The sequence below is a fragment of the Colletotrichum fructicola genome (assembly GCF_000319635.2).
Source record: "Colletotrichum fructicola Nara gc5 chromosome Unknown KSG_Nara_v1_contig07, whole genome shotgun sequence".
Classification (NCBI taxonomy): Eukaryota; Fungi; Ascomycota; class Sordariomycetes; order Glomerellales; family Glomerellaceae; genus Colletotrichum; species Colletotrichum fructicola.
In genome coordinates, this window is record NW_027094057.1 from 3,733,500 (window position 1) to 3,758,764 (window position 25,265).

Here is a 25,265-nt window from a genome sequence, read left to right on the forward strand (position 1 = left end):
GGGAGGGCTTTAAAGATGGAGTTGGAACTAATTGCGTTTATTCCTACGGCGAATAGAATGGTGAAAATAGTGCAAGACAGAGTGGCTTCATGAGATCGAAGCAAATAAAAGACGAATTCGCCCGCTGCGCAGAACTTAGCCGCGACAATATGAGCTTCATCAGATTGTACGGCATGTGGGCCTTAACGCCAACTTCACCATGGGCAAGATTTGGTGCAAATCGGACGCCAAGTCTTGCTTCCTGATTTATTATTGCCCGTGTCTGCTTGCTATCGTCTCAACCACTAGCCCAGAGTCATCTATGTATAAGAAGTTCACCGATGTGAGAGATGACGGGTGACCAAATAGCTGCCTCCCCAGTGCACAGGTTAGAGCCAGTTGAATTGGTTCTAACAGAGAAGATTATAGCCATTTCACATTCCCCGACACGCGAGAAACGGAATCTTCGCTTCCCTTCTTAAGACTTTCATTAATTCGCCGTCATACTTCGTCTTCAGAAGCAAAGTATTCGTTCCGTATGAGCGACCGCCAGGGGCCCAATATCGTTCGTGGCCTGTCAATCATCGGCAATTGCGACACGGCATCAGGACAAGCTTTTCACTCAATGGAATGCCTCTGCTGGGTCACCAGGAAAGAGACACAAAAGAATCGAGACCTCAATTGTCTTCACAGAGATGAGATACCGCGATGCATTCTCTTTAATACCTTCCACACCTGGTAAAACAGATGACGTAGCGGAGAAAAGTCATGAAGTTACGAATATATATTGGCAACCCGTCGGCTATAAATATGAGCACAGTCCAGAGAAGGGTTTGATTGGGCAAGCCGAGTGGCTTTTGAACTTGGTCATGGTAGTGAAGGTGTGCTCGGTGCAAGATTGCGTACTTGTAGCAAGTCGTTGTCCCTATGGTGCCTATGCAGCGAGCACACGAACCACTGACAGATGAATCCCAATGATTTGGTAGATGGCTTCCGTGTGTTCCTTACGAATAAGATCGGACTAAAAGAGAGGGACAGCAGGGAGACTACGCAAACCATAGCCAAGGAGTTGCGGCGCCCCATGCACACGCAATTCCCATTACTTGACACTCGCATTTGGGAAAATTCAGCAAGCCGAACCTTAGAGAGTCGAGGAAGATTACATTCGTTTGCTTCTGAGAGCTGAAAGGAAGAAGACAGAAGAAAAGCCTTTCATGTCTGCATCAATATCAGGCCCACCTCATCACTGTCAACACTGAGGCTTGGTCATAAACTAATTCGATGGCAGCTTCGCCAGGTCTCACCAAGTAGGGTATTGACAGGAAAAGAGCACAGCCGGGGATGCAAACTCAATCATGCAAATCGATGGCAGACTTCATCGGAACGGTTCACTAGGCTAGATAAGCCCAAAAACGCAATCGAAGCAACGCTTTGATTAAACTGTATAGTCTACCCATCTGTCTTCTCTCGGTATAGACGCATTATGCAAAAGCGCCCACGATAGCCATGAGCGAAGCACCGCCAATGACGGCCAGGTACGCATTAAGTCTCTTCCTGCCGTTGAGTATCTTGTAACTCTTTTCTGAAAGAAAGTCCTCTGCCAAGAGCTGCACTAGCCCGGCGAATAACAGCAAACCTGCCGAAATGGCATTCATGAAGCCCACCATGAGCAAGCCCGTCTGGCTCATTGGGTCGTACAAGTTATGAACAATCAATCCAATGAGTTGTCCAAGCGGTGTTGTGCCTCCAAAAGCAAGAACCATGAGCCAGGGTCGCATTGAGGACCGGGGGAGCTGGATGGCGGCGATACGGCTGCCGAGGGCGAGCCCCTCGAATGTCTGGTGGAAGCTGATTGCGATGAGGAAGACGATGAACGTCGGGCCTGTAGCGACGGAGATAGCCATGCCAATGAAGACACTGTGGAAGAGAATGCCGCCTTCGAGGAGCAGACATTGTCGGAGCAGCCGGCTTTGCTCCTCTTCGGTCACGACTTGTGGTGCACCTGGGGTGACCGTGATCTTGGGACGGTCGTCTGAGCTTCTGCGCCTGGGCCCTTCGGCAGTCGCGGGATCGAGTTCGTCGATGTCGAGGTCGATATCGGATGCGTCGTCGTCGAAGCTGTCGCGTTCGTTTGCGAGCCGGGAATTCGCTTTTGCCTTTGTCGGCGTGGAGCTCGGGAGAGGCGAGGCGCCGGCCATCAGCCCCTGTGTCGACTCCATATTATCGAGATTGATGTCGGACGGGCGATGCAAACCGCCTCTGCGCGTGGCTAGATTGCTAGCCGCCTGCCTACCTCCACCTGATGCGCCTTCGTTGTCCTCCTCGTCCCAGTACTCGTACTCGTGCGAATGTGAATGGGAGTGGCCAGCTCCGCGGGTGGCCAGATACGACTCGAGAGCCACAACGGACAAGGCGGCAATCATGGCTACCAGACCAGCCGTCTGCGGGTAGCCTTTATTGAAAATGTCGGGAAGGCATGGGTCGGTTAGGGAGGTGAATGCTGTTGGGAGAAGATGTACAAAGGATGTTGCGAGCAGGACGCCGGTTCCGAAGTGCTGGCAGTAAAAGATGATTCTGCTCTGAGGTCGGCCTTTCGATGTTCGCCGGGGGAGGAGAGGAATGCCGCATGCTGGTGCAACGAGGTCAGCTGGTGCTCCCTAGATCTTGGCAACCTTGAGGGCCACGTTGATCGAGAATCCCAAGACACGAGCCCTCGTTTGTAGGCCCCCAAAGTCGCAATTCATGACTGCCACTGGCAAGAGCTACTCACATATTGTGCTCAATGCCAGGATCAATATCAGGGCACCGATATGTAGCGGCGTATCGTAGGACTCCTTCTTGGAAGAGCCGCATTGCGGCTTCGTCGCATTGGCGCCGGCAACGACTTCGGCGCTCGTCATCGCACCGCCATGTCGTTTCGAAAGCTCCGCGAGCAGGAATTCGGTCGGTATTGAGGCCCACGAGGCGGCGTCTGTCAATCGGGAAAAAGCAAGTTAGCACCACGCGGGTGTCCCGGGGCTCAAAGTCTACACGTGGAAGCAGTCGAGCTGTCCGACAACCACGAGCAAAAAAACGCACCTCTCGCCCAAGCTCCGGTAGCTCCTGTATCACCCATTCTGGACGGTCGTCGATGGTGATGTCCAGCTCAATCTCATGGCTAACTCTGCACGACGGGGATGCAGACGGTAGGAGGGCGGGTACTCCAAATGAACAGAGTACAAACAAAAGGGAGACGGAAGACGGATCGTGCTTCGTCTTCGTCCCAAGTCCAAGGTGTCCCGCCGGGTTTGGTGCTGGTTCAGGATGTGGATGCGGCCCCCAAAAAGGTGGTGGACGAGGGATGCGGGACCCGAGGGGAACGGCAGCAGCGGCCAGCAGTTCCTATGTCAGCAGCTTCCGGTCCACTGTGTCCTGATTCCCCCTATGAAAACCTGCGAATTTTAGAATTGGGGGGCGGCTTGGCCCCTGGAAATTGGGAACGACCGGGGAGCACAGGGGCAGCCGCAATCTGCACTTGGAGCGCCTTCCCTGCGCCAGCGACGCAACCCGTACGTAATCGCGTCGGGAAGCGAGGGGACCATGTCTTATCAGGAGGGAACCTTATGTCAGCAACCAGCAGGCGAGCTGCGATAAGATAAGAAGAGCTGTCCGACGATGAAACACGCAGGGACCAGCCGCTGCGCCTCGGCTGGATGACTAACCGATATCGATATCGCGATATCGGTCGTCTATCGCAACAGCTCCAGCCCAGCTCGCCCCAGCTCCGGGATGGTGTCCGTGTGACCACCTGCCTGTCTCTGACCCGTCTCTCTCGCCTCTGTGTTGACGTCTGTGACACATCCCTCCGTCACAGCTCCCAACCTCGTCTCAACATCATCTCTGCATCTCAAGGTTTTGTCCGTGAACAGAGTGCTACACAATGGCGGGCGCACGACGACTTCAATTGGCCGGTTTGGCCCTGCTTGGTGGTGCTGCCGCCCTGCATATGCAGGACCAACAGGTACTTGCCCAGCAAGCGCCGCTGATTGCCGACGACACGCCTGTTGCCTCGACATCGCCGTCGACATCTTCATCCAAGAGACCTCTGGTCGAGACCGAGGCTCTGCAGGACACCATCTCCTCCGATAACCTCCTCGCGCGCGCAAAGGAGCTGTACGAAATCGCAAAGCTGGGAGAGGAGGAGTACAACCACCCCACGCGCGTCATTGGCAGCGATGGTACGCCATGCCCCCGCCGTCCCACGTTCCACTCTTCTCTTGCTCACGATACACAGGTCACCTCGGAACGTTGGACTACATCAACTTCAACCTCCAGAAGCTAGGCGACTACTACAAGGTCTGGAATCAGACCTTCCCCGCCGTCTCGGGCAATGTCCTCGAGTCCCGTCTTGTCATTGGTGACCAGATCCCCAAGTCCGCGTCGCCCTTTGCCCTGACGCCGCCGACCAAGAACAAGGAACCTGTCCACGGCGACCTGGTTCTCGTCAAGAACGAAGGCTGCGATGAGTCCGACTACCCTGCCGAGGTCGACGGCAACATTGCCTTGATTCTCCGTGGCACGTGCCCCTTTGGCACCAAGAGCGAGAACGCCGGTAAGGCTGGTGCGATTGCTGCCATCGTCTACAACTACGAGAGCGAGACCGTCCACGGAACGCTTGGTACCCCTTCTCCTGACCACGTCGCCACCTTCGGCTTGGGTCTTGATGATGCGCAGCCCATCATCGACAAGCTCAAGAAAGGCGACAAGGTTGATGCCATCGCCTACATTGACGCTGTCGTCAACACCATTCAGACCACCAACATCCTGGCTCAGACCGCTGAGGGCGACCCTGACAACTGCGTCATGCTCGGCGGCCACAGCGACAGTGTTACCGAGGGCCCTGGCATCAATGACGACGGCTCTGGCAGTCTGACTCTGCTGGAAATTGCCACTCAACTCACCAAGTTCAGCGTCAACAACTGTGTTCGCTTTGCCTGGTGGGCCGCTGAGGAGGAGGGCCTTCTCGGCTCCGACTACTACGTCTCTGTCCTCAGCCCCGAGGAGAACCAGAAGATTCGCCTGTTCATGGACTACGACATGCTCGCCAGCCCCAACTACGCCTACCAGGTCTACAACGCCACCAACGCCGTCAACCCCACCGGCTCCGAGGAGCTCCGCGACTTGTACGTTGACTGGTACAAGTCACACGACCTTCCCTACACCTTCATTCCTTTTGATGGCCGAAGCGACTACGATGCGTTTATTCGCAACGGTATCCCTGGTGGAGGTATTGCAACAGGTGCTGAGGGCATCAAGACGAAGGAGGAGGCCAAGCAGTTCGGCGGCAAGGCTGGTGACTGGTACGATCCTTGCTACCACCAGCTTTGCGATGATGTCGGCAACGTGAACTTGACTGCTTGGGAGATCAACACCAAGGTAAGATGATCTCGGCTGGTGACAGATTTGTTTTGAGACTAACTTCTCATCAGTTGGTTGCGCACTCTGTCGCCTCGTACGCCGTTTCGTTCAAGGGCTTTCCCGAGCGTACGGATGCCGTCGTCGCCTCCGCCTATCCCAAGGAAGTCAAGTACCACGGCAGCAAGCTCTTCCAGTAGTCTGCTTCGAGCGCACCTTCAGGTACCTTAATTGTTGGATGGGATTGTTTCATTATGGGAGATTGGTATACTTCTCTGGTCAATAGGACTCTCTTGGAGTTTCTCATGGGCATGCCGAATTCTGTCGGCCAAGGCAACGGATGACACATAACAGAGCATCGCGTAATTGATTGCATTTTATAAGAGACATTGACTCGCTGATTTCTATTTGGCCATCATCGATACTGGTCACGTTCTCCGGCGGTCCCTTTCTGGACATGATCCGATGACTGACCCCAATACCCTACAACAGGTTGCGAAGATGACGGCTCCGCGAGCCTCTCGCCTGGTTCTCGCGGTAGTCAGCATGAGCTTCGAGGGCGCTTGACTAAAGAATTCAATTGTATTCCATCCCAAAACCAAACAAACGCCTCCATAACCCATTTTTCCAACCATGCAAAACCTTTTCACGACAACTAATCTTGAAACCCAAAGTCTACGAAATCCACAACCTCCTCAACACCAACTCCAACGTGGCATTCTTCGCCCCAAAGTCACCCTCCAACCTCCTCAACTCCGCGATCAAGTCCTCTTGCATCCCCTGCAACAGCTCCCTTGTGGACTCCAGCGCGCCGCACTTCTCCATCTCCCTCACGATGTACTGCTTCATCTCCATCGCCATCGGGCCGGGCTGCTTGTGCTTGAGCACGCCCATGATCTCGGGGCGCGTGCGCGCGCGCTGCAGCGTGAGGATGATGGGCAGCGAGATCTTGCCCTCGTCGAGGTCCTCGGCGAAGCCCTTCTGCTTGGCGTAGGCGTCGGAGACGAGGTTCTGGTAGTCGTCGCGGATTTGGAAGAAGAGGCTTAGTTGGCGGACAAAGGGGCGCGGGTCGAGGTCGAGGACGCTGTTTTGGAACGGGTTGCTTAGCGCGTGTTGGGGGAGGGTATGGGGTTAAGTGAGTGGTGATGGGGCTTACTCGGTTCTTGTTGATTCTGCTTGGAGGAGTCTGACGCAGAGACGGAAGAGGCCGCCGGTTTCTGGGGTGTTTGGTCAGTATACTTGGGGGGTAGATGTGATAGCGGAGCGATTCTTACTGTTGTCGATCATCTCCATGTAGTCCTCCGTCGAGGGGCAGTCGACGTGGTATTTCCAGTGCAGGTCATCTGCTTGTCCGACGAAAAGGCTTTCCAGCTCCTCTGTTGTCATCGTGTTAGTTGTTGACCCTTCTCAACTCTCTGGACGGGGCTGGACGTACCGATAAGAATAGCCGTCTTCAACGGGCTGCGCAGCTTCTGCAGCTCGGCGAGCACCATGACGAAGATGTGGTTCGCCGCGTTGATGCACTGGGCTGTTCCGAAGATCATGTGCGCCGCGGGGCTGCCTCGCCGCAGAGTAGAGTCGTCCTCGATGTCGTCCAAACTGGATGATTACAATGTCAGCGTTTCCCCGTTCTTGGATGAGAGGGTTTGGTTTCATACATTAGAGATGAGTCGTGGAGCATGCTGATGATGGTCTTGATGGTGCGTAGCGAGTCTTCCGGGACCTCGAGCCACCAGTTGAGCGCGTCGATGAAGGTGTCCCGGACGCCTTTGGAAGGAAGTGTGGCGAGGTACTTGATTGGAGCGATGACGGCCTGTGAAGAGGACACATGTCAGCTGTTTGTCTTTCGCTTTCTGAACACCTTCGATCGGTCAACTCACGTGGTCGGGAGCAGCCTCTAGTCGAGACGCGTAGGTGGTGAGTCCTGGTCCTTCCGGGAGCAGGGTGTCGATCTTCTTCTTGGACTTTTGGGAGATATCCGATATGTCCCGGACACCGTCTGCCTCGCCTTCGCATACTTCCTTCACATTGGTAATATGCTCCTCCTCGTCTTCGCAGCTGCAGAACGTCGTCGACGGCGGGGTCGAAATAGCCTGGTCAACAGAGCCCGGAGACGCATCCGACGAGGAGAACTCGTCCTCAACCTCAGTTGGCAATGAGTCCACACTCTCAGACACAACCTTCTCCTCACCAGCGCCCTCGCCGTCAGCCACATACCTAAACGCTCCGTCCACAAACTCAACCTCGGGCTGCCGCAGGTCCGCCTTGGACGGGTACCGCCTGGTGTACACGCTCCACAGCTCCGAGCCGCAGACCGCGCGCTGCGCATTCTCGACATACAGCTCCTGGTTCTCGGGCAGTCGGCCGCCCTCCTGCGCGCGCAGCGCGTCGAGCTGGCGGAGGTGCTCCGCCTCCAGCTCGGCCTGCTTGGCGTACAGGATGCGGAAGGCCTCGGGCTCGGAGTAGCCGCCGTGGCGCATGAGGACGGCCACGGCGTTGAAGGGCAGCTCGGAGCCTGGGGTCTCGAGGTGGCATTTGATTTCCTTGGGCCAGCTGTAGAGGTCGTTGACGACGGTGATGGCGAAGTTGGCGAGGTCGACTACCGGGCGGAGCTTGGCTTTGTCGGAGGGGGAGATGCGGAGGCCCATGCCGAAGCAGACCATTTCAGCGGTGACGCTGAAAGATGTAAGTCAGTTAAATTGTTCCCAATGACAGTGCCGGTGGAGACAGGACTGCTCACTCAAGACCTGAGTTGACCTTCCGCACGGGCAAGTACTCGTCCAACGTTCTGAGGTTGTCTGGAGCAAAGGTGGCTACGTCAAGGCCCTGGCTGTAGGATGACATGATGTCCATGGCAAGTTGCTGGTCCAGCATGATCAGCTCAAGGACGAGAGCAGCCTGCATCTGTTTTGGCTTGAAGTCGATATCAGAACCGCCTGAGCTCTGGGTCTTGCTGCCAGGTGCTGAGGCGTCTTGCAGCGCATGTTGGATATCACTGTTGACTTTCTCAATCTGTTGAGAAACCCCGCGTTAGTCCACATTACTCAAGACAGGTACAGCTCTGGGCTCAGTGTATATCTCACCTCGTCTCTCTTCGCAATATCATAATAATCATCATTCAGAATAGTGAAATCCGCAAATCGTGTGATGGCCGGCAACCGCTCCGGAAGACAGTTCGCCATGGCCAGCGCCATCGGGTGGACCAGCCCGAGCCCTGGAATATCTGCCAGAGTCTTGGACTCGAGCTGCGTTGACATGGCGTCGTTGTAGAATGTCTCCACCCCCTTTGACGGCTCTACGCAGATTTGGTAGTTGCCGTGCACATGAGGCCGGAATTTGGACCGCAGCCCCGACGAGGCGACGATGTCGTCGGGAACTGGTTGTGCGAAGGTAGGCATGGTGTGTGTGTGAGTGTGCGTTGAGCGCAAGACGGCGATGTGCGGCGGTTTGTGGAATATCCAAATGTAGGTCAAATCGCCGTGTAAGTCAAACGAAGTCCGATGTTGAAAAATCCAAGTAAGGTTAATTGCCATGTAAGTGTGGTACGATGACGCGCGCCGCTAATGCTGGGGAGGACTGGTGCTCGCGTCTTTGTGGTGTGTTTTTCTACACGTATAAGAGCAACCACTAATGGAGACGGCATGAGCTTCACGGCGATGAATGCCATTTCTTGTTATCTGAGGGTATTCTAGGTGACGATCAGATAGAAACCCTTTCGAGTCAGCATCCCCGGACCATGGCGGGGTCACGTAAGTCGCATCCCAAGGGTGTGCATCATAACGGCCTGGGTTCTTGCGGGCGCGCCCACGATTATCAAAGGCCTCACCGGATTGGACCTGAGATGTATATTAAACCAAGCAAGGGTGTTGCCTCGCGAGTCGGAGTCGCAATCCGAGGGGTACGGGTTCCACCTCGGACGTTGCGAACACAACTTACTAGACAACCCCGGCACGTAACACGCACTGTCAAGAACTGTCTAGCCCTAGCAAACGCCGCCCCGCGCCGTGTCCGCACCGTGCCCGTGCCGAGCCCGCGCCCAGGCCGAGAGGATCTTGCTCTCGATAGCGACGGCGGACATGACTCGGCGTGTAAACAACGACTCTTGCGATGCCCACTTCACTCTGCCGCGCGCGCTCGGGATGACTGCCGCGATGCTAGCACCGTTCAAACGCCAATATGTCTCGTTATGGGGAAAATGCCGGAGTACGCGAGGCTGCATCTCTGAATGGAAACAGGGGCACGGGAATCTTTTCCTCTTTGCCATTTAAAGTTTGTGATACGGCTTCATGATGTCAAAGCTGTGAGAGAGCCCCCCTGCTTGTGGTTGATTCTCTCAAGGGTGTATGACTAGCGCGGAGATCAGCTTTTCTTCCGTCTTTCTCTGCTCTTGGCAAACAGATGCAGTTGTCGTGTTTCGTAGGATATCCGCCAACATCCCCATCCCCGGCTGCCGTCGCCAGAGGTCGTTTCCAACCGCAACACTCACTCTTCTTGTCAGTTCCTCCGAAAACCCAACTCAATGTCGATCCTCAAGCGGCTGTATGTCGCGGGCTTCGACGCCGAAGCACTCCGCAATGACGGCTTATTGCCATACTTGGTTGCTGCCTCTCTGATGCTCATCGCTTACATGGCGATGGGAGAGAAGGCGGCCGGCAAGGGTGGTTTCCCTATCGCGAATCCCATACGACCTTTCGAGTTCGTCACTTTGTTTCGACTCGCCGCCTTCATCAAGGCGCCCAGAAAGCACTTTGCCTCGTATGCGGAGAAGTACCATGACACGCCGTACTGGCTGAACATGGAGTTGGGGAAGGCGTTGATTGTGCCGTCTTCAATGATTAGCGAGATCCGCGTCAACCCTGTGATGAGTAGTCTTAAGGCCATCCAAGAGGTATGTTGTCAGCCTGGAAAGTCTGAACTCATATTAACTTGCATCAAGGTCCAAAATGGCTCTTTGAAGGGGTTTGAGCCGATCGGTGATGTTCTTGACCAAGACATGTTAAAGTTGGTCAAGGACCATTTGACGACCAAGAATCTGGGTATGTGAAGCATTTGACTTCGAGAAGAGAATGAATTCTTTTGAGCTTTGTCGGCTTATAGTTGAAATTCAGGTAAAATGATCCCAGCCATCTCGGAAGAAGTCTCAGACTCCCTTTCGGAGGTGTATTCAGACAGCTATGGTGAGTTTCACACTTGTTCCGTTGGCCCAAAGTGCATTGTTGAAACTAACGTCAGCAGAATGGAAGGACTTCAAGCTTGGCGCACCCATCGTCAGTCTCGTAGCTAAAACATCTTCAAGAGTCTTTGGAGGCAAGACCTTTTGCCGCAGCGAAGAGTGGCTCGGGGCCATGGCCAAGTACACAAAGCACTTCCTCATCGCTAGTATCACGTTGCGCTTCTTCCCCACGTGGAGCAAACGCTTCGTGCAGTGGATTCTCCCCCCTTGCTGGCTGTTGAGATATGATCTTGTCCGATGCCGCCGCGTCCTCAAGCCCATCATGGATCAGCGCGCGCGCGAGGTTGAGCGAGCAAAAGAGAGCGGCCTCGAGCCGGAGTATGCTTTCGATCAGGCGTTGGCTACGCTCAGCAGAAAGATTGACATGGCGACAGCTCAGATCAGTTTGGCGATGGTAGCTATACATACTACCGCGGATCTACTTGAGAAGACACTGCTTGCTCTATCGGAGCACGAAGAGCTTATTGACCTGCTCCGTCAGGAGATTGTCTCTGTGTTGAGTGTCCACGGTCTCAGCAACGCGGGGCTGGCTCAACTCGACTTGATGGACAGTGTTCTGAAGGAAGTGCAGCGGATTAACCCGGTTGCCAACTGTCAGTACATGTCCCCCCTATTTCTTGAATGGGAAAACTAATATTTGTTTCAGGCTTCCTCAATCGTATTGCTGTGGAAGATTTCCGCCTCGCCAACGGGATGCTCATTCCTCAAGGCACGCTTCTTGGAGTGGGTCCTACTCATATGTGGGACAACTCCTTCTACGAGGACGGCGAGAAGTTTGACGGTCTCCGATTCCACCGTATGCGCCAAAACCCGGAGCTGAAGCAGCAATCGTACTTGGTTTCCACCAGCCCCAACCAGCTCGGCTTTGGTCACGGCTCTCATGCCTGCCCTGGAAGGTTCTTCGCCGCGAATGAGGTCAAGATTATTCTGTGCCACTTCTTTCTGAAGTACGAGTGGAGGTTTCCGGTCGAGGGTCCGCATGTTGTTAACCTTGGCGTGCTGAATGCAGCAAGTCCGTGGACAAAGATTCAGATCCGCAGGAGGAAGGAAGAGATGGATATTGGGGAACTCATTGTACCTTATTAATTAGATATTATCTTCGCTCAATAAGTACTATACCTATCTTGTACATGCATCAGTTTCGCTATCAATTGTGAACGGGCAAGCAATGGACAGCATATGAAATCAGCAAAAGTGTCCGAATACTATGTCACAGAAAATGGGAACACACTTAACGACTTGCATCTCACATATATTTGCTGAATCCCGAACTGGGAAACCCATTGGAAGAAGAGTCACGAACTCATCTAAGCAACTGCAGATCTAAATCACTCCAAATAACTTTCAACGATCTATCAGTATTGAAGACTATACACTGGTGCAATGTAACGAATAAAAACATCCATGAGTTGCTCAATGTGTTGAGTTTACACTATCCTATTCTCTCTGTTTGAGTCGAATGTTGAGTGGACCTCGATCCCACAGGAGATAATTCTTCTGCCTGCTGAGCCAATCTTGGCCAGGTACGTCAACAAGTTCCAGATCAAACCTCCAAACCAATCTAGCAATGATAGTGCAAACTTCTGCGTACGCGAGACTTTGCGCAATCTTGGTCAGTATGGTCTATCAAGACATCTATGGTACGAGGGTTCAAAGGGGTAAAACATACTGTCTCCCGATGCAGTCACGAGGCCCGAATGAGAAGGGCTGAAACGCCTCTCTTTTGTCGCTGAAATCGATCTTATCATTTGACCATCGCTCAGGAATGAAAGCCTCGGGCTCAGAGAAATTCTTCGCGTTGTGGTACATGGCGTACTGCCATATTGACACGATAGTCTTTAAGAGGTTTGCATTAGTTGATGCGCAAACAAACTTTGGAAGACAACAACAGGACAATCAAGACGTAGCAACTTACTCCTGCGGGAATGTGATGACCCAAAACGACATCTCCTTCTTCGCCTATGCGACGCGGCATCCCTGAGGCACCCGGCGGATACATTCTCAGGGATTCATCAATGACGGCTCTGAGGTACTCCAGGCTTTTGGTACTTGAAATAGTAATCTCCTTCTCATCTTTGAAAGAGCTCCGTACTTCTTGAATCAGTCTCGACATGACATCGGCATTTGCTGCGAGAAGATACGTGGTGCCTGCTAAAGCCGTGGCAGTTGTGTCATAACCCGCCATTGTCAAGATCTGAGCATTCGCTTGGATATCCTGCAAACTTAAAGGTTGCTGGTCATACCTCTGGTTAGCTTCTAGTTAAAACCTAATGGAATGAGCAGAGTACTTACTTTAGTCCCAACCCCAGACGTAGGCTCCTTCATGGCTTGAATAAGATCAGGTCGATCAGCCTCATCGAGCCGCCTTTTAACAATGTCGTTTGTGAGCTGCACCATGTTCTCGTGTTTTTGAAGAACAGACTTGGGGGCCATTGCCATGAGAACGCTGAAGATGAGTTGAAACTGCTTCAAAGCGGTAGCAAGAGCAATCGCGGGCAGTGCGTCCAAAAAGAATTGAGCCCAAGGGTGGTATTTTCGTGTATGAAGACAATGAAAAGAATCGCCAAAGCCCAAATCCGTGATGATATCCAAAGCCACGAAGTCGAACAATTTGTTCATGTCGATTGGCGTTCGGGGCCCTTGTGATTGTTCATGCTCAGCCAGAATGTTGAACCTGCACCGGGGCGTCGTCCATCAGCAACTTGAACCTCGAAGTAGCACCTTACGTTTACCTCATCTGAGGCTGAAAGGGATGAAACCCACAGTTGATCGACATGAGACTTGATCAGACCTTCTTGGTCGAGCACCGCTGAGTTAGTAAAGCCGCGGCTCAGGATTCGCCGTAATTGGGTATGTCTGTCCTTTGGTGCGCCGAGGATGCTGTCCTTGGCCTCGGCATAGTGCACGTAATCTTTGCTGATTTCGCCTCTTGCGGTTTTCCGGCGCCCGTAAATCTCTTTCCACGCGTCTGGTGAGCAGAAGACTAGCTCATCCGGAGCGACTCGTACGATATCGCCGTACTTTTCGTGCAGTTGCAAGATCTTCCGGTGCCCCTGACCCGTGGCACAAGTGACTGCAAAGGATATGCGCGATGCTGCCCAAAGCCTCGGCCCAGGGAATTTGCGCAGAGGATGGAGGAGGACGTTGTATGAGATCCTCCAAAGCGTGTACAGGACACTCTGCAGCATGTCAGACCAACTTTCACTGCACGTTTATAGGAATTTCTTCATCACCTACAACGCAAAATAGCAGCGTGAACATTTTCCTCACACTATCAGACTCTAGTCCAACGGGGAGCCTAGACGCGCTCCAAAGCAGTGACGAGGCCATTTTTGGCGATAACTTCGAAAACCAACAAGAGAAACGCACCTGGGGGGTCTGACAAACACGCCAGCAAACATTCGAGGCTTCGAGCTTGAAGCGGGCCTTCGTTGCAGCCGATAAGAGGTTGCGCGAACATGTTCCCAAACAGTACAGCAACGAAGCTCCTCAAAATGATACACTGCAGGCAAGGGTCTCACTGGAACTCGCGCCGGGGTTGTGCCCAGGGTATCCCGAGTCATTGGCTCGGCTTCCTTCCCGGTAATGCCAATGCACCTGTTTCTCTTGCCGTGCTACATCTTGATCTGCACCTGCAACCGCGAGTCGTGTTCTTCATCACAGCCTTATGCTCGTCTTTGGGGGCTACGGGCTTTACGCCGATCACAACTCATTTTCATTTTCGGCCAGTCCGACTTCAGTTACGTCCTTGGCCAAGTCGCGCACGCGAGATCTTTCGGGCCTTTTCAAATAGCCTCCAGTTTCATACTGTTACTACTACTACACCGTACACCGCCGAATCTCAATTTTGGCTGAAGGGTCTGAGTCGAGATTCACGCCGAGCACCCGAAGTTTTGGCTCTTGGCCCTTTATCACTCTCCACTCGTACCCCAGAATCAGCTGAGTCAAGATCACTTTGATCTCGGCCGCGGCGAGAAACCTGCCCGGGCACGCGTGATTGCCGTGCCCGAACCCCAGGTGGTTAATGCTGGTTGTTACGAGCTGGGCAACGTTTTCCTTCCCGGGAGTCTGTCGCATCTTCAGGAAGCGGTCTCCGATGAAAGTATGCGGCTCAGGGTAAATGTTCGAGTCCCAGTGACGCTCTGCTGAGACGCCGATGACAGTGCCTTCTGGCAATATCACGCCGTCTGGAAGAGTCATCTCCTCGGTGACTTCACGGGGCATGGCGACTGTGTAACAACATCGCCTGTCAGCGTCCTTCTCTTGGAGATGGTATGATTGTCCGCATATGACTTACCGGTGAGAATGGGCTTGATCCTCATGCTTTCCTTGATGACGCTGTCAAGTAGCTTGAGATTGTAGAGAGACGTCTTGGACCATCCCGATTCTCCAATCACCTGCTTTGCTTCTTCTCTCAGACGCTGTACCATCTCAGGATCACCGGCAAGATCGTAGACCACTTGAGAAAGAAGATCGGTCGTATTATGCACGGAGGCAATTGAAAGGCCAAGCTGAAGATCCGCGCGATCAAACTTGCGACCATTCGAATAAGTGTCCGACCACTCAATACTGTCATCGTACTCTGTGGGAGTCTCGCCCTTCGCTATGGCTGCCGCTTTCTCTTGCTTTCGTTTCTCAATGACAGGGCGGATCAAACTTCGGGCCTGGTCCACTTGGGAACGAAGCTTGCGGCAAGGGGGCAGAAACCAGTGAACAAAGGGTCTCATGAATGCTGGGAACATTCTCAGACTCAGAGCTGCCAGGAAGCCGGTCATGATGTGACTGACGGCAATGTTGAGCCACGCCGGGTCACGACACAGCTCTTCACCGAGGAAAACGCGCCCAGAGACACGAGCAACAAGCAGATTCAGACGCTGCTTGATTGGAACTTTCTGCCATTCTGTGTAAGTGTTAGTCCATTGTTCTAATCCAAGAAAAACTCTACATCTGATGGAAGTGTTCTTACCGTCGCTGTGGGGTATCTGTAGAATATCTTCAATGGCCATCTCGGACTCAGCCGGCAGAGGCTCTATAACACTCGCTGGAAACTGGTAAGCTATTGTCCCTTAGAGTCTCACATCTTTGTACATACCAAGCTCCCTTGTCAACTTGTATTTGCACATATCCAAGACGACGGGCAGGTCGTTCAGACCGCTCGCAAAACCCTCAAAACCGGGAATTTCATGAGAAACAAACTGAAACAACTTTTTAGAACATAATTATCAAGAAGGACAGAGAGTAGAAGATACCTGGGCCACGACCTTTCCAAAGTCCAGTCTCTTGTCATTCCTAATATCCTCAGCGTAGGGGGGAGGCAAGACGGTAAGTGTTCTTCCAGGACCAACGATGCGGAAGGGTTTGCCATTGGCTTGCTCAATTGCGCGCCCAAGAGCCTTTCTGCCATCGAGATAGAAGCTGAACTTGGGCTTGAGGTTGAACACGTCCCACCATTTCCCCTGGTCAAGTATGGGAAGACTCGTAACTGAGACTTTGCCAGCTCTTCTTCGCCGTTCCGCCACTGCTTTGTAACTGAAGTAAAACAAGATAGTCGCAAGTATGCACCCATACAACGACGTGTTGGACGCCATTGTTGATGATTATTCGATACGATGCTTCCAGTCACTGGCTCAGGAAGTAAGAGGTGATCACTGCAATGAGGTTCAGGGCGGACTTGTGGTTGAATGACATGAATGCCCCCTACTAGTACTTGACCTGGGCTGCTTCAAGGGTCCTAGCAGTCGAAGCGCTCCAACGAATGTTCACCGGTGGCGCCCCACTTCGTACTGCTCTGGGGTCGAGGCCTGGTCTCTCAACCCTGCGGCATATGCGCATCTAGGAATCTCCGTTTGCGTGCTATTGTCCCAGCTTTGTTTGAGCAGAATATTTCCTTGTATCCCCTGTATCAGCCACCTTTTTCTCTCTAGTCAGTTGGTTTCTCGGATTCTGTTGTCTTATCTGCAAAGGACCCTTGCCCCTTGCAGGATCACCATGACATTCGGTATTGCCCCATCCAGGCCATTGCTCAAGTTTATTGCACGTACAGATTGCAAAACTCCACTGAGCTGGGCGCGTTCAATGGAACCCATTCAATTGCTAAGCACGAGAGCTGATATTCAACTCGAACAAACTACGTCTGCATACGCGATTCAGCAGGGACATGTCAGCGACTCATTCGTACAGTGCAAGCTACATCAGGTAGCACTGAAAGTTGCAGGGGCTTGAAGAATGCACCCCTTACACAGTATCAATTCCAAGCGGGTCTCAACAAGCCCAGCAAGACAGCAAACCTTATCCTCCCACCGGCATCACCCTCACCTCAAACCCTCGAAGACGGGGTAGGCAGAAAATGTCGCGGATTACTCCGCATGCCGACAAGTGTTCCACTCTGATCACAGAGTACCGTTGACTGCACGTGCTGATATGAATGCAGGCAAGCTCTCCACGTGGGGTTAGGTCGCTTGGCAGGCGAGTTTGAGGTCAAGGTTGACATCCATTGTGAGTATCCTGATGTTTGATGATCTGTGGTGTTTCTTTGAAATGATTCAAATTGGCCACTGAGGATGAAGTGTCAATTCCCAATGCTCATATAATCTCATCCTAGATCGAGTCCTCGTTGAAATGTAGTTTGGAAGAAACTTAGATGGTGAAGTTGAAGGTCAATCGTGAGAAGAAAATGTCATGATTAACAATGAGATGGCTATGTGAAAGGTGCTCCAAAGAATGATCTCTGATCTTAACGGCAGAGAATCAGCGGCAGTCGACAGCCGTCATCATAGAGCTTCTTCATGCATCATCAAGTGCAACCGTTCTGCAATCAGAGCGCCTCGCATAATTGGGGAGCAGTCACTCTAGGGCACACATCTTCGGATTCCGACTCCTAAAGATGGACTATTAATGAGTAGGAAGTGAAGAAAATGGGAGTACATCGACTGAGGTGAGGGGCACTTCACGCATTTCTTCTCGGGCATGACCTTCAGCTAGGTACTGACAGGGAAGAGAAAGAACAATTCAAGGAGAGCCTAAAAGGAGCGCAACAGAGGCAATGCCGGGGTGACACAGGCAGTTATGGTTTTTCCATAAGCTCTTAAGCTTAAGTTGACATGCAAGGTTTAATTGCTCTAGAAGGGGTTCTGATGGACATGGCTCTGAATTTTCAACCATCAGTACCCTCGCCCTATACGCCCTACATACCTATCAAATGCCATAATTTGAGATTCAGGACCTAGTCGCAATGAATTGATATCAGTCTAACATATCATCGTTCAGAGGATGCACCGGTCGTTGTTGTCATTCGTCGATAAGGGCTTGCATCCCACCGGAAGGTACCTGCCTAGGTAGGCGCGGATACGTCACAACTGGATGTTGTGCTACACCAGTGGGTATGGGGCTCCAACTGTAATTGTGACCGAATACTAACTTCGTTATGGCTGTCGCTCTAACTTATTTGTCCGCTTACGTTTTCATTGACGAATTCAGTCTCTCGCTCATGAAACGGCGTTGATGGTACAAAGAGACTGAAATGCCCCTCTCATGCCCGCATGGTCTAGAATGTTCCAAAATCCTTTACCTGAAGCTTTCTGTCTGGACAGCACCTTCTTCATAGCTAGCTAGGATGTGAAATAGGTTACAGGTAGCAAGGAGCCCTGGCATTAAGGCTGGTCACCCATGGAAAAGGAATGATTAGTTGCGTGAAGTTAGATGCAGTGACTTATGAAGCTTAAGTTCCACAGCGAAGACCATGAGACAATCGTGGTAGTCTCCCGTCTGATTATTACGCTGCTGATATTGATGTAGTCCCAACCATAGTTCAGTGGTTGTTCCCATTGTTTTCCCCAAGAGTTCTAGAACTCTGACAAGATGACGCAAAATAGGTAGGTAATCTAACGACGATTCGCTGGCGAATCTCATCTGTATCTCATCTGTAGTGTGACCCAAGGCCGGAGTATGACGACATTGATTCCAGCCGTCACAAAAGCCCTTTCAGCCGTCTCTTCTGTGTCGCTTTGTTCTCAAGAGCAATCAGTCGATGTTCTCAATTTCGACCTGGTCATTTTCCAAGTTCCAACCACCTCAACGACGAGAGTATGGACAACTCAAGAGCGTTTTGGCCAGCAGTAGGCTGTGTGTCATAGTATGTAGGTTCTACAACTAAAGATACCTCCAAGTTGTAGAGAAATACTTGCCGAAGTGGATGCGTCGAGTTGATCAATTCGGTGCTTTCTGTGATCGAAGTGGCCGCGAAGTTGAGCAGCGATACCGAGACAACCCGATGAAATACGAACGGTCTCGCGACATCGTCATAGCGGAGGCGGGCCAATTACACTAAATGAGGCTCCCCAGAAGCAAGTGGTGAATGCTGACCTGTGGAGCCATGGGGCTGCAAGCATGCGAGTGAGGGGGGAAATTGCAGAGTTCGTGCTCGTGAAGATCTTCGAAATTTTCTGGGAAGGCCCTTCGCTGTCTATACGCGATACTTCGCGATAGATTAAGCGTTGAGTCATGTGTAGAACCAATGACTCGTCGTTCAGTGCGTAGGCCCGCAACTGTACTTGAAAGTGTCCCGTTCTAACCGGCTTCTGTGTTTGTGCGCGAGAGCCTCATGTCGTCATCTAAAACTGTTTTAGAGAGTTGGCTTCATGCCTTGCTCACGCCGGTGCAAGGCGCGCGGCTTCTGACAAGTCTGCGGTCTTGCCGCTGTTGAGTCGCTGCTAGGTCCCGCGCCACTTCGTTCAACCATCGTCACCCGACTCTTATGGCATCGTTGACCTCAAAAATTGCGAAGAATGGTTTTCTCATTTCAATGTTGTTAATGTGAGAAACAGGTAGCCGACTCGAATTTAGCTTGATAGTGGGTGGTCTTGAAGTTGGGTCACGATCTGTACCATCAACTCACATCCAAGTCCAGATCCACTTCTCGAGCGCCTGGTTCAATCTTTCCGGGGCAACTTTCATGATCCAATGTCCAACACTTATGACTTCAACCGTGTCAAAATCATCATCAACACCGGCTCCCTCTTCGACCTCCTGGCCTGCTTCCGTATTGCTGAAAACCAGCCTCGGAATCCCTGCAATCTTCTTTGGTCTCAGATAATCCATGCCACTCAGCCCTTGCGCATCACTCATCTGAATCCACGCAGCAATCATCGCCATCTCATCAGCGCCCCATGTACGGAGCTTGTGCCATTCTTTGATATAATCCGGCGTGTCTGCAGGATATGTAACTTCGTTCTCCCAGAACGCGATCACAGAGCTGTCGAAGTCTTCCTCGAGGGCAGGTATAAGCTCCTCGGTTACCTCAGGAGTCAGGTATTATGAAGGGTCAACTATTACCTGCCCACGAATGAGGTCTGGGTAGCCATGAACTAGCTCGGTAACAACAGTGCCACCTAGGCTGTGTCCCATGACGATGGCTTTGTTAGAGGCGCTTACACCTAGGTGTTTTAGGAGAGCGGCAGCGTCGTCGGCCATAGTGACTGGGTCCATGGCCAATGAACATGATTGGGACAAGGCGCTGCGGCCGTGGCCTCGGAGGTCCATGGCGACGACATTGAAGAGCTGCAGAAGCACAAGAAACATGGTTTGAAAGGCCCAATCGGTCTGGTCGGCAGCCCAGCCATGGATCAACAGAACGGGGATTCCAGTCGCATTGCCCTGCGTCGTAAAGAAGATGTCCGTGGAATTGAGAGAAAGAACTGCACCGCCGGCCATTGCAGGTCCAATATGCAGAAGACTGTCTACCGTGGGTTGTACGAATTTACCTGGTCGGGCGTTAAGTCAACGACTTAGACTTTGTCGGTCATTGCGGAGTATATACCATTCATATAATGACCATGTACACCTGTACACGAATGGTGGTGAGATACGTCATCAGACCTGGCGTGGACGGTCAGCTACATTCGCAATTGGATCTCGACTTGTCTACCTATGCAACCGGTAAGCAAGAAGCGGGCCAGCGTATGAAGAACATACTGAATTGAGGCTAGTGAATCTGCATTCTTATGCCGCTAATACCTGGATGCGTCCTTAAAACGCATGCTTCCTTCTCGTATTTTCAGAAGCCAGTGTTTCCTTCTTAGGAAGAATTGCCTTTTTGGGGCCAGAAGTCCTTGATGGGTAACGTTATATCGGTCGAGAAGATTGACAGTTACGTCAGCGGCGTTAGTTCTTATCACACATCACCGCTTTTGTTGGATAGACGATGGCGATTTGATGCCGTACACTTGACGCTCATCAATTAAAGGGTGATTATTGGGCTTGATCAAGGCTTCTTTGACGTACGAAGCAAACTCGCGGTCAAACGTCCGTTTTTCGAACAAACTAGACCCCAAGGCCTGGCTCAATCGAGTATGCTGCCATTCACTCAAGGATTGTCACTCTTGTTGTGTGGTTTACTTTGAATGTTGTGATCATAAATACTCTCTTAACCACTGGAAGTGGAACGCAGGCTTGAAATTAACTTAATACATGGTCTTGTTACACCTTTTGACATGAGAAGGAGCATTCAGCGCCTGCTACGATGATTGAGCTCGGTGCCGGAACCCAGTCAGGCACGTTCTTGCACTGAATCTCAGGCCCGTACACACCATCGATGATGCCCGACAGGCTGGCGCACGCCTGAATGCGGTCGTCAAAGAATTGCTGAAAGGTGATTTGGCTGAAGCAATCGTTGTAGTCAATGTGGCAGTATTTCGCCATACACCCGGCGGCCAGCGTTGGAAGGAGAGAAATAGAAGAGAACTTCACTAGATTCCGCCAAACCCAATTAGGTAAGAGCAAAGCGATGTACTTGAAGTTGACCACTTACTGATGTTCAAACTCGGGAGGTAACGCGAGGAGAAAAATGTTCACTGCAAACTCGTTTCAAAGCTGCGCTGTAGAGGTCGCCAAGTGTCTTGAAAGGATTGGTAAAAGTAATATTGAGTGATAAAATTGAGTGCAACGGGATAGTGCTGAGACAGCTGTTTTATGGCTTCACCCGGATCTCACGGAGGGTTGGAACAAAACGCTTAGCCGTTCGTACTTTTCAAATTGGACTGTTTTCGACGTTATTAAACTAGACGATATAGTTTACCAGGTAGTTCAGTTGTCAATTAACTATAACCATGGGTTCTATCCCGAGCGTTCCCGGAATTTTAGAGTTCAACCAATTCGCCGGTTAAGACTTCTTGCGAAATGATCCACCTCTGCAACAAAATAATGAGGCGAAGGTGTAAAACAAAGATGTGGAATGTGGCATGCCGATTTAGGTTTCACGTGGTGCATCCACTGTCAATTGAATTAGATGATCGAACACAGGTTCATAACATGGACCGACTGTTCTCTTGCAAAGTTAAGGTCGTGCGGCAGACCCGCACTTTGCTTTGAGTTCTAAACCAGCCCAGACAGGTTGAGAACTAACTCAGTTGGCTCACGATGTGCAAGGTAGATCCAGATTTTAACAATTTATGAACAGTATCTCATGTCCGACTGATCCGGTTGAAGTCGACGACATTGTGCACCTCACGACCTATAAGAATCGAAGTGGTCAGTTTCCACAGGTGTTGAGGTTTGTATGCGCCAGATTCTACGATCACCTTCGGCTTATTAAACGCCCTGCATTACGGTCATATTTCTCTCTCCCACAGGTTTTTATCAATATCACAATGTCATCTCAGAAGAGCTTCTTAGCCTTCGCGCTAGCTTACATCTTCCTGTTTCTGTCTTGCGCCTCCGCCAGCCCCCTACCTATTTCGCCCGATGACGCGGTAAATCTCAAATCTCGTCAATCCGTGTGTCGACCAATTGTTGGCTGCGTCCCATTCTTCAATGCACCCACTTGGAACAGCTTCGAGCTGACCATCCCTGCACCTGGCGACCCTCTCACCCAGGAAGGCCGCTCGGCCGGAGGAGAAGTTGAGGCTTCCGTCTGGAACCGGGCTGATGGCTCCGCCTTCCTTGGCATCCACCTTGGCGATGATTACGATCTTCCTGCGCATGCCGAGATGCAAATTCAAGCCCGGTTCCGGAACACTGATATCAGACTCAACCGCGCCTCCATTGATCTCGAAGGACAGGGCGCGCTTGGCACGATTCCTGCCGCTTCGATTACTGAGTGGAGGCAGGGTAACCGAATTGGCAATACCATCACTCTTACAATTAGATGGAGGCTCAATCAGGATCTTTAATCCTGCCGTCGGATGGGCTTCAGGTCGAGGAGGCTGTAGAGCAGGTACCAAAGGCTCCCAGGCTATGAGACCCTGCGAAAGCATTGTTCTAGCATTGTGCCAACATTGGGGACCGCTACCAGGAGAGGGATACGAGAGAGGAGTGCAGAACTTGAAGTGCTTCTTGTTTCATGAGTCTTGCAAGCACCCACTCACGAATAAAAGAGATTGTTTGCGAGAACTTGAATTGATACCAGCAAAGTTGGCACCTACTTCGTTCCAAGATCGTAACGCTGCCGATTCTTAGATGTACATTACGAATTCAAAACCTTGAAACTTTCTCATCACCAAATCAAGTCTGGAAACTTTCTCATTACCAAATCAAACCTGCTGCTTGCTAGCTGCCGAACGGGGAGTGAATTTGACTAGGAGTCCGGACTGTTTTGCGAACCAATATGTCTTGACTTTCCATTCCAGCTCGCTTGACGCCCACTCTAAGTCGAACTGGCGGAGTACCTGGGGCACAAACTTGCCGACTTCCATAATCGAAATGTTTTTCCCGATACACGTTCTTGCGCCAGCTCCAAACTTCAACCAGCGAAGTCATATGTCAGCAGTGCCCTTGATCAGCGAATACCGAATTTTTGGTATTCAAGTAGGCAACGATAAAGATAATGAAGACCGTGGGGGAACAATAAACGGGTATGAACAGAAGATAATGCTGTGACTTACGGTCAATAAGTGCCGATCCATGTTCTTCGCCTGCTCCTCAGAGCAAAGCCAACGCTCTGGTCGAAACTCGTCGGCATCTTGCCCGAAAATTTCGTAGTTACGATGAACGACTGCCGCGTTCATGCCCACAACAGTTCCCGCTGGGAGGTGTACTCCGCATAGCTCAACTCCACCTTCAGGCACTATACGCTCGAGAGGATACGAAACGCCGGGGTGCATGCGCATGGCTTCTTTGATACACAATTGCCTTTTGCATTTGTGTCAGTATTGATCCATGTACACGAGGGTTTCTATGCTGCCGGATGAAAGCATCTCAACACTCACAAGTATTCAAGTTCCAGACTCTCGCTGTACTGTACAACGGGCGACAGCTTGCCGTCCCTGTCGGCCTTATCGATTTCCTGTTGCAATGTTTGGTACGCGTGTTTGTTCTTCAGGAGATAGTAGAATACAGCGCGAAGAGAAATGGCGGTAGTGTCACTACCGGCTAGCCTGCAGACACATGAGTATCTTTCTTCTACAACCTAGAAATATCTCACGGGCCGAGAACTTACAGATTGTTCATTAGATGGTTCATAAGCTCCCACGTACTCATGACGGTGCCGGTAGACTTCTGCTGTTGTCGCAAGTATGCGAGGAAGTCTCGTCTATGAGTGGTGTCTGCCTCTTCGGCGTCGTACTCCTTGATGCCTTCCAACACCATCTACGCAGATAATAAGCCCAAAAAGGCTCGCAAATAAGTGGCCAAGGCCACTATCGCCTAAATCTGACATACCTTTGTGGAAGTCGCGATGGGATCTCTCGAGACGGGGACTAGGTTAGCGAAGATTCTCCTGAGTGTGAGGTTCCCGAGGAGAAACGGATGAAGAGATGGAACCTGCCCAACCCGGCCGACATAGACAAGTCCGAACTCGATACCTGCAATCATGCCCTTCATGTCTTTGCGTTCTTCCATGAACCCGAATCTTCGAGCAAATGAGATGGCGCCGATCACGTCAAAGGCGTACCATTGAACCCAGGTTCCGAGGTCGACAACCTGTCCCTGCATGTCTAACATGGCGTCGGTGAAAATCTGGCTGCAGGGGTCCACCAGATACTCAAGTGTTCGCATCGAGCTCATGGAGAACTTCTGGGCAACCGGCCGCTTCAGTGCCTTGTGCTCTTCGGGATCGGTGGTGGAGAACATGCTAGGCATGTTTTTGCCCTCGTACGCCATTGACAGAGTATGATAAAACGCAGACTGTCATATGAACATCAATTCGTCATATCCTGTCCACCGCGTATGCACGAACCTTGAGAAATTTGCTGCCGATGCCATATATAGTGAACATGGCGGACGGATCCGAGATGTCAACGACGTTCGGGGCAGTCCGTACGATTCGTCCATACTTTGCATGAAGCTCGCGGTATCGTTGATGAGCATTTCCATTCCACACGAACATTGTTCTCCAAAGAGGGCTATATCTAGCAATCCACGGGCCTGGTATCTGACGAAGGCCTGGACGCAAGGCGCGGAGCATCGAGATGGCGACAATGTACAAGACAACTGCCCCAAGAAGGGCCATGTACTTGCTGTTGGAGAAGCTCATGTCGGAAAAAGGCGCTCGCCACTGGAGAACATGTAAAGATGTAGGCTTGGATGGCTTATTCTGGCTCGGGTCAGAACTGAAGAGAACACGCAATAGCTGGAATCACAAGAGACCCCAAAAGCTTGAACTTCAAGATGTCAATGCTTTAGTATATCAGGCAGCGGCCCTTCGGCGTGGTTATGACTCTTCCTGAAT

The 25,265-nt window shown here is 51.7% G+C and overlaps 9 protein-coding genes across 9 annotated transcripts; 3 read left to right on the forward strand and 6 right to left on the reverse strand.

The window, feature by feature from the left end:
* Nucleotides 1–1,460: 1,460 nt before the first annotated feature.
* Nucleotides 1,461–3,094, reverse strand: ZRT2-0 (Zinc-regulated transporter 2; the record flags this gene model as incomplete). Its single annotated transcript, XM_032036709.1, has 3 exons — nucleotides 1,461–2,608; nucleotides 2,750–2,950; nucleotides 3,058–3,094. The coding sequence occupies 3 exons, from the start codon at nucleotides 3,092–3,094 to the stop codon at nucleotides 1,461–1,463; spliced, it is 1,386 nt and encodes a 461-aa protein (XP_031884409.1).
* Nucleotides 3,095–3,898: 804 nt separating this feature from the next.
* APE3-0 (Aminopeptidase Y) lies at nucleotides 3,899–5,573 on the forward strand (the record flags this gene model as incomplete). The annotated part of the gene is made up of 3 exons (XM_032036708.1): nucleotides 3,899–4,196; nucleotides 4,253–5,394; nucleotides 5,448–5,573. 3 exons carry the CDS (start codon nucleotides 3,899–3,901, stop codon nucleotides 5,571–5,573), a joined length of 1,566 nt encoding a protein of 521 aa, XP_031884408.1.
* A 475-nt stretch (nucleotides 5,574–6,048) lies between these two features.
* On the reverse strand, nucleotides 6,049–8,771 carry CGGC5_v012758 (Ophiobolin F synthase; the record flags this gene model as incomplete). Its single annotated transcript, XM_032036705.1, has 8 exons — nucleotides 6,049–6,457; nucleotides 6,530–6,590; nucleotides 6,648–6,749; nucleotides 6,809–6,972; nucleotides 7,032–7,186; nucleotides 7,254–8,049; nucleotides 8,114–8,385; nucleotides 8,457–8,771. The coding sequence occupies 8 exons, from the start codon at nucleotides 8,769–8,771 to the stop codon at nucleotides 6,049–6,051; spliced, it is 2,274 nt and encodes a 757-aa protein (XP_031884463.1).
* Nucleotides 8,772–9,892: 1,121 nt separating this feature from the next.
* On the forward strand, nucleotides 9,893–11,692 carry eqxH-1 (Cytochrome P450 monooxygenase eqxH; the record flags this gene model as incomplete). Its single annotated transcript, XM_032036704.1, has 5 exons — nucleotides 9,893–10,261; nucleotides 10,310–10,409; nucleotides 10,482–10,550; nucleotides 10,609–11,199; nucleotides 11,253–11,692. 5 exons carry the CDS (start codon nucleotides 9,893–9,895, stop codon nucleotides 11,690–11,692), a joined length of 1,569 nt encoding a protein of 522 aa, XP_031884462.1.
* Nucleotides 11,693–12,043: 351 nt separating this feature from the next.
* Nucleotides 12,044–13,936, reverse strand: CGGC5_v012760 (Trichothecene C-15 hydroxylase; the record flags this gene model as incomplete). Its single annotated transcript, XM_032036703.2, has 6 exons — nucleotides 12,044–12,203; nucleotides 12,276–12,442; nucleotides 12,522–12,839; nucleotides 12,899–13,280; nucleotides 13,370–13,785; nucleotides 13,844–13,936. 6 exons carry the CDS (start codon nucleotides 13,934–13,936, stop codon nucleotides 12,044–12,046), a joined length of 1,536 nt encoding a protein of 511 aa, XP_031884584.2.
* A 489-nt stretch (nucleotides 13,937–14,425) lies between these two features.
* P450-1-0 (Cytochrome P450 monooygenase 1) lies at nucleotides 14,426–16,194 on the reverse strand (the record flags this gene model as incomplete). Its single annotated transcript, XM_032036702.1, has 5 exons — nucleotides 14,426–14,835; nucleotides 14,904–15,506; nucleotides 15,573–15,647; nucleotides 15,699–15,801; nucleotides 15,856–16,194. The coding sequence occupies 5 exons, from the start codon at nucleotides 16,192–16,194 to the stop codon at nucleotides 14,426–14,428; spliced, it is 1,530 nt and encodes a 509-aa protein (XP_031884468.1).
* A 3,301-nt stretch (nucleotides 16,195–19,495) lies between these two features.
* cpo-0 (Non-heme chloroperoxidase) lies at nucleotides 19,496–20,314 on the reverse strand (the record flags this gene model as incomplete). The annotated part of the gene is made up of 2 exons (XM_066152749.1): nucleotides 19,496–19,891; nucleotides 19,937–20,314. The coding sequence occupies 2 exons, from the start codon at nucleotides 20,312–20,314 to the stop codon at nucleotides 19,496–19,498; spliced, it is 774 nt and encodes a 257-aa protein (XP_066008023.1).
* Nucleotides 20,315–22,248: 1,934 nt separating this feature from the next.
* CGGC5_v012763 (uncharacterized protein) lies at nucleotides 22,249–22,770 on the forward strand (the record flags this gene model as incomplete). Its single annotated transcript, XM_032036700.1, has 1 exon — nucleotides 22,249–22,770. The coding sequence occupies one exon, from the start codon at nucleotides 22,249–22,251 to the stop codon at nucleotides 22,768–22,770; it is 522 nt and encodes a 173-aa protein (XP_031884470.1).
* Nucleotides 22,771–23,130: 360 nt separating this feature from the next.
* Nucleotides 23,131–25,070, reverse strand: gsfF-0 (Cytochrome P450 monooxygenase gsfF; the record flags this gene model as incomplete). Its single annotated transcript, XM_066152750.1, has 6 exons — nucleotides 23,131–23,337; nucleotides 23,482–23,728; nucleotides 23,806–23,973; nucleotides 24,036–24,184; nucleotides 24,257–24,721; nucleotides 24,774–25,070. 6 exons carry the CDS (start codon nucleotides 25,068–25,070, stop codon nucleotides 23,131–23,133), a joined length of 1,533 nt encoding a protein of 510 aa, XP_066008024.1.
* Between the last annotated feature and the right edge of the window lie 195 nt (nucleotides 25,071–25,265).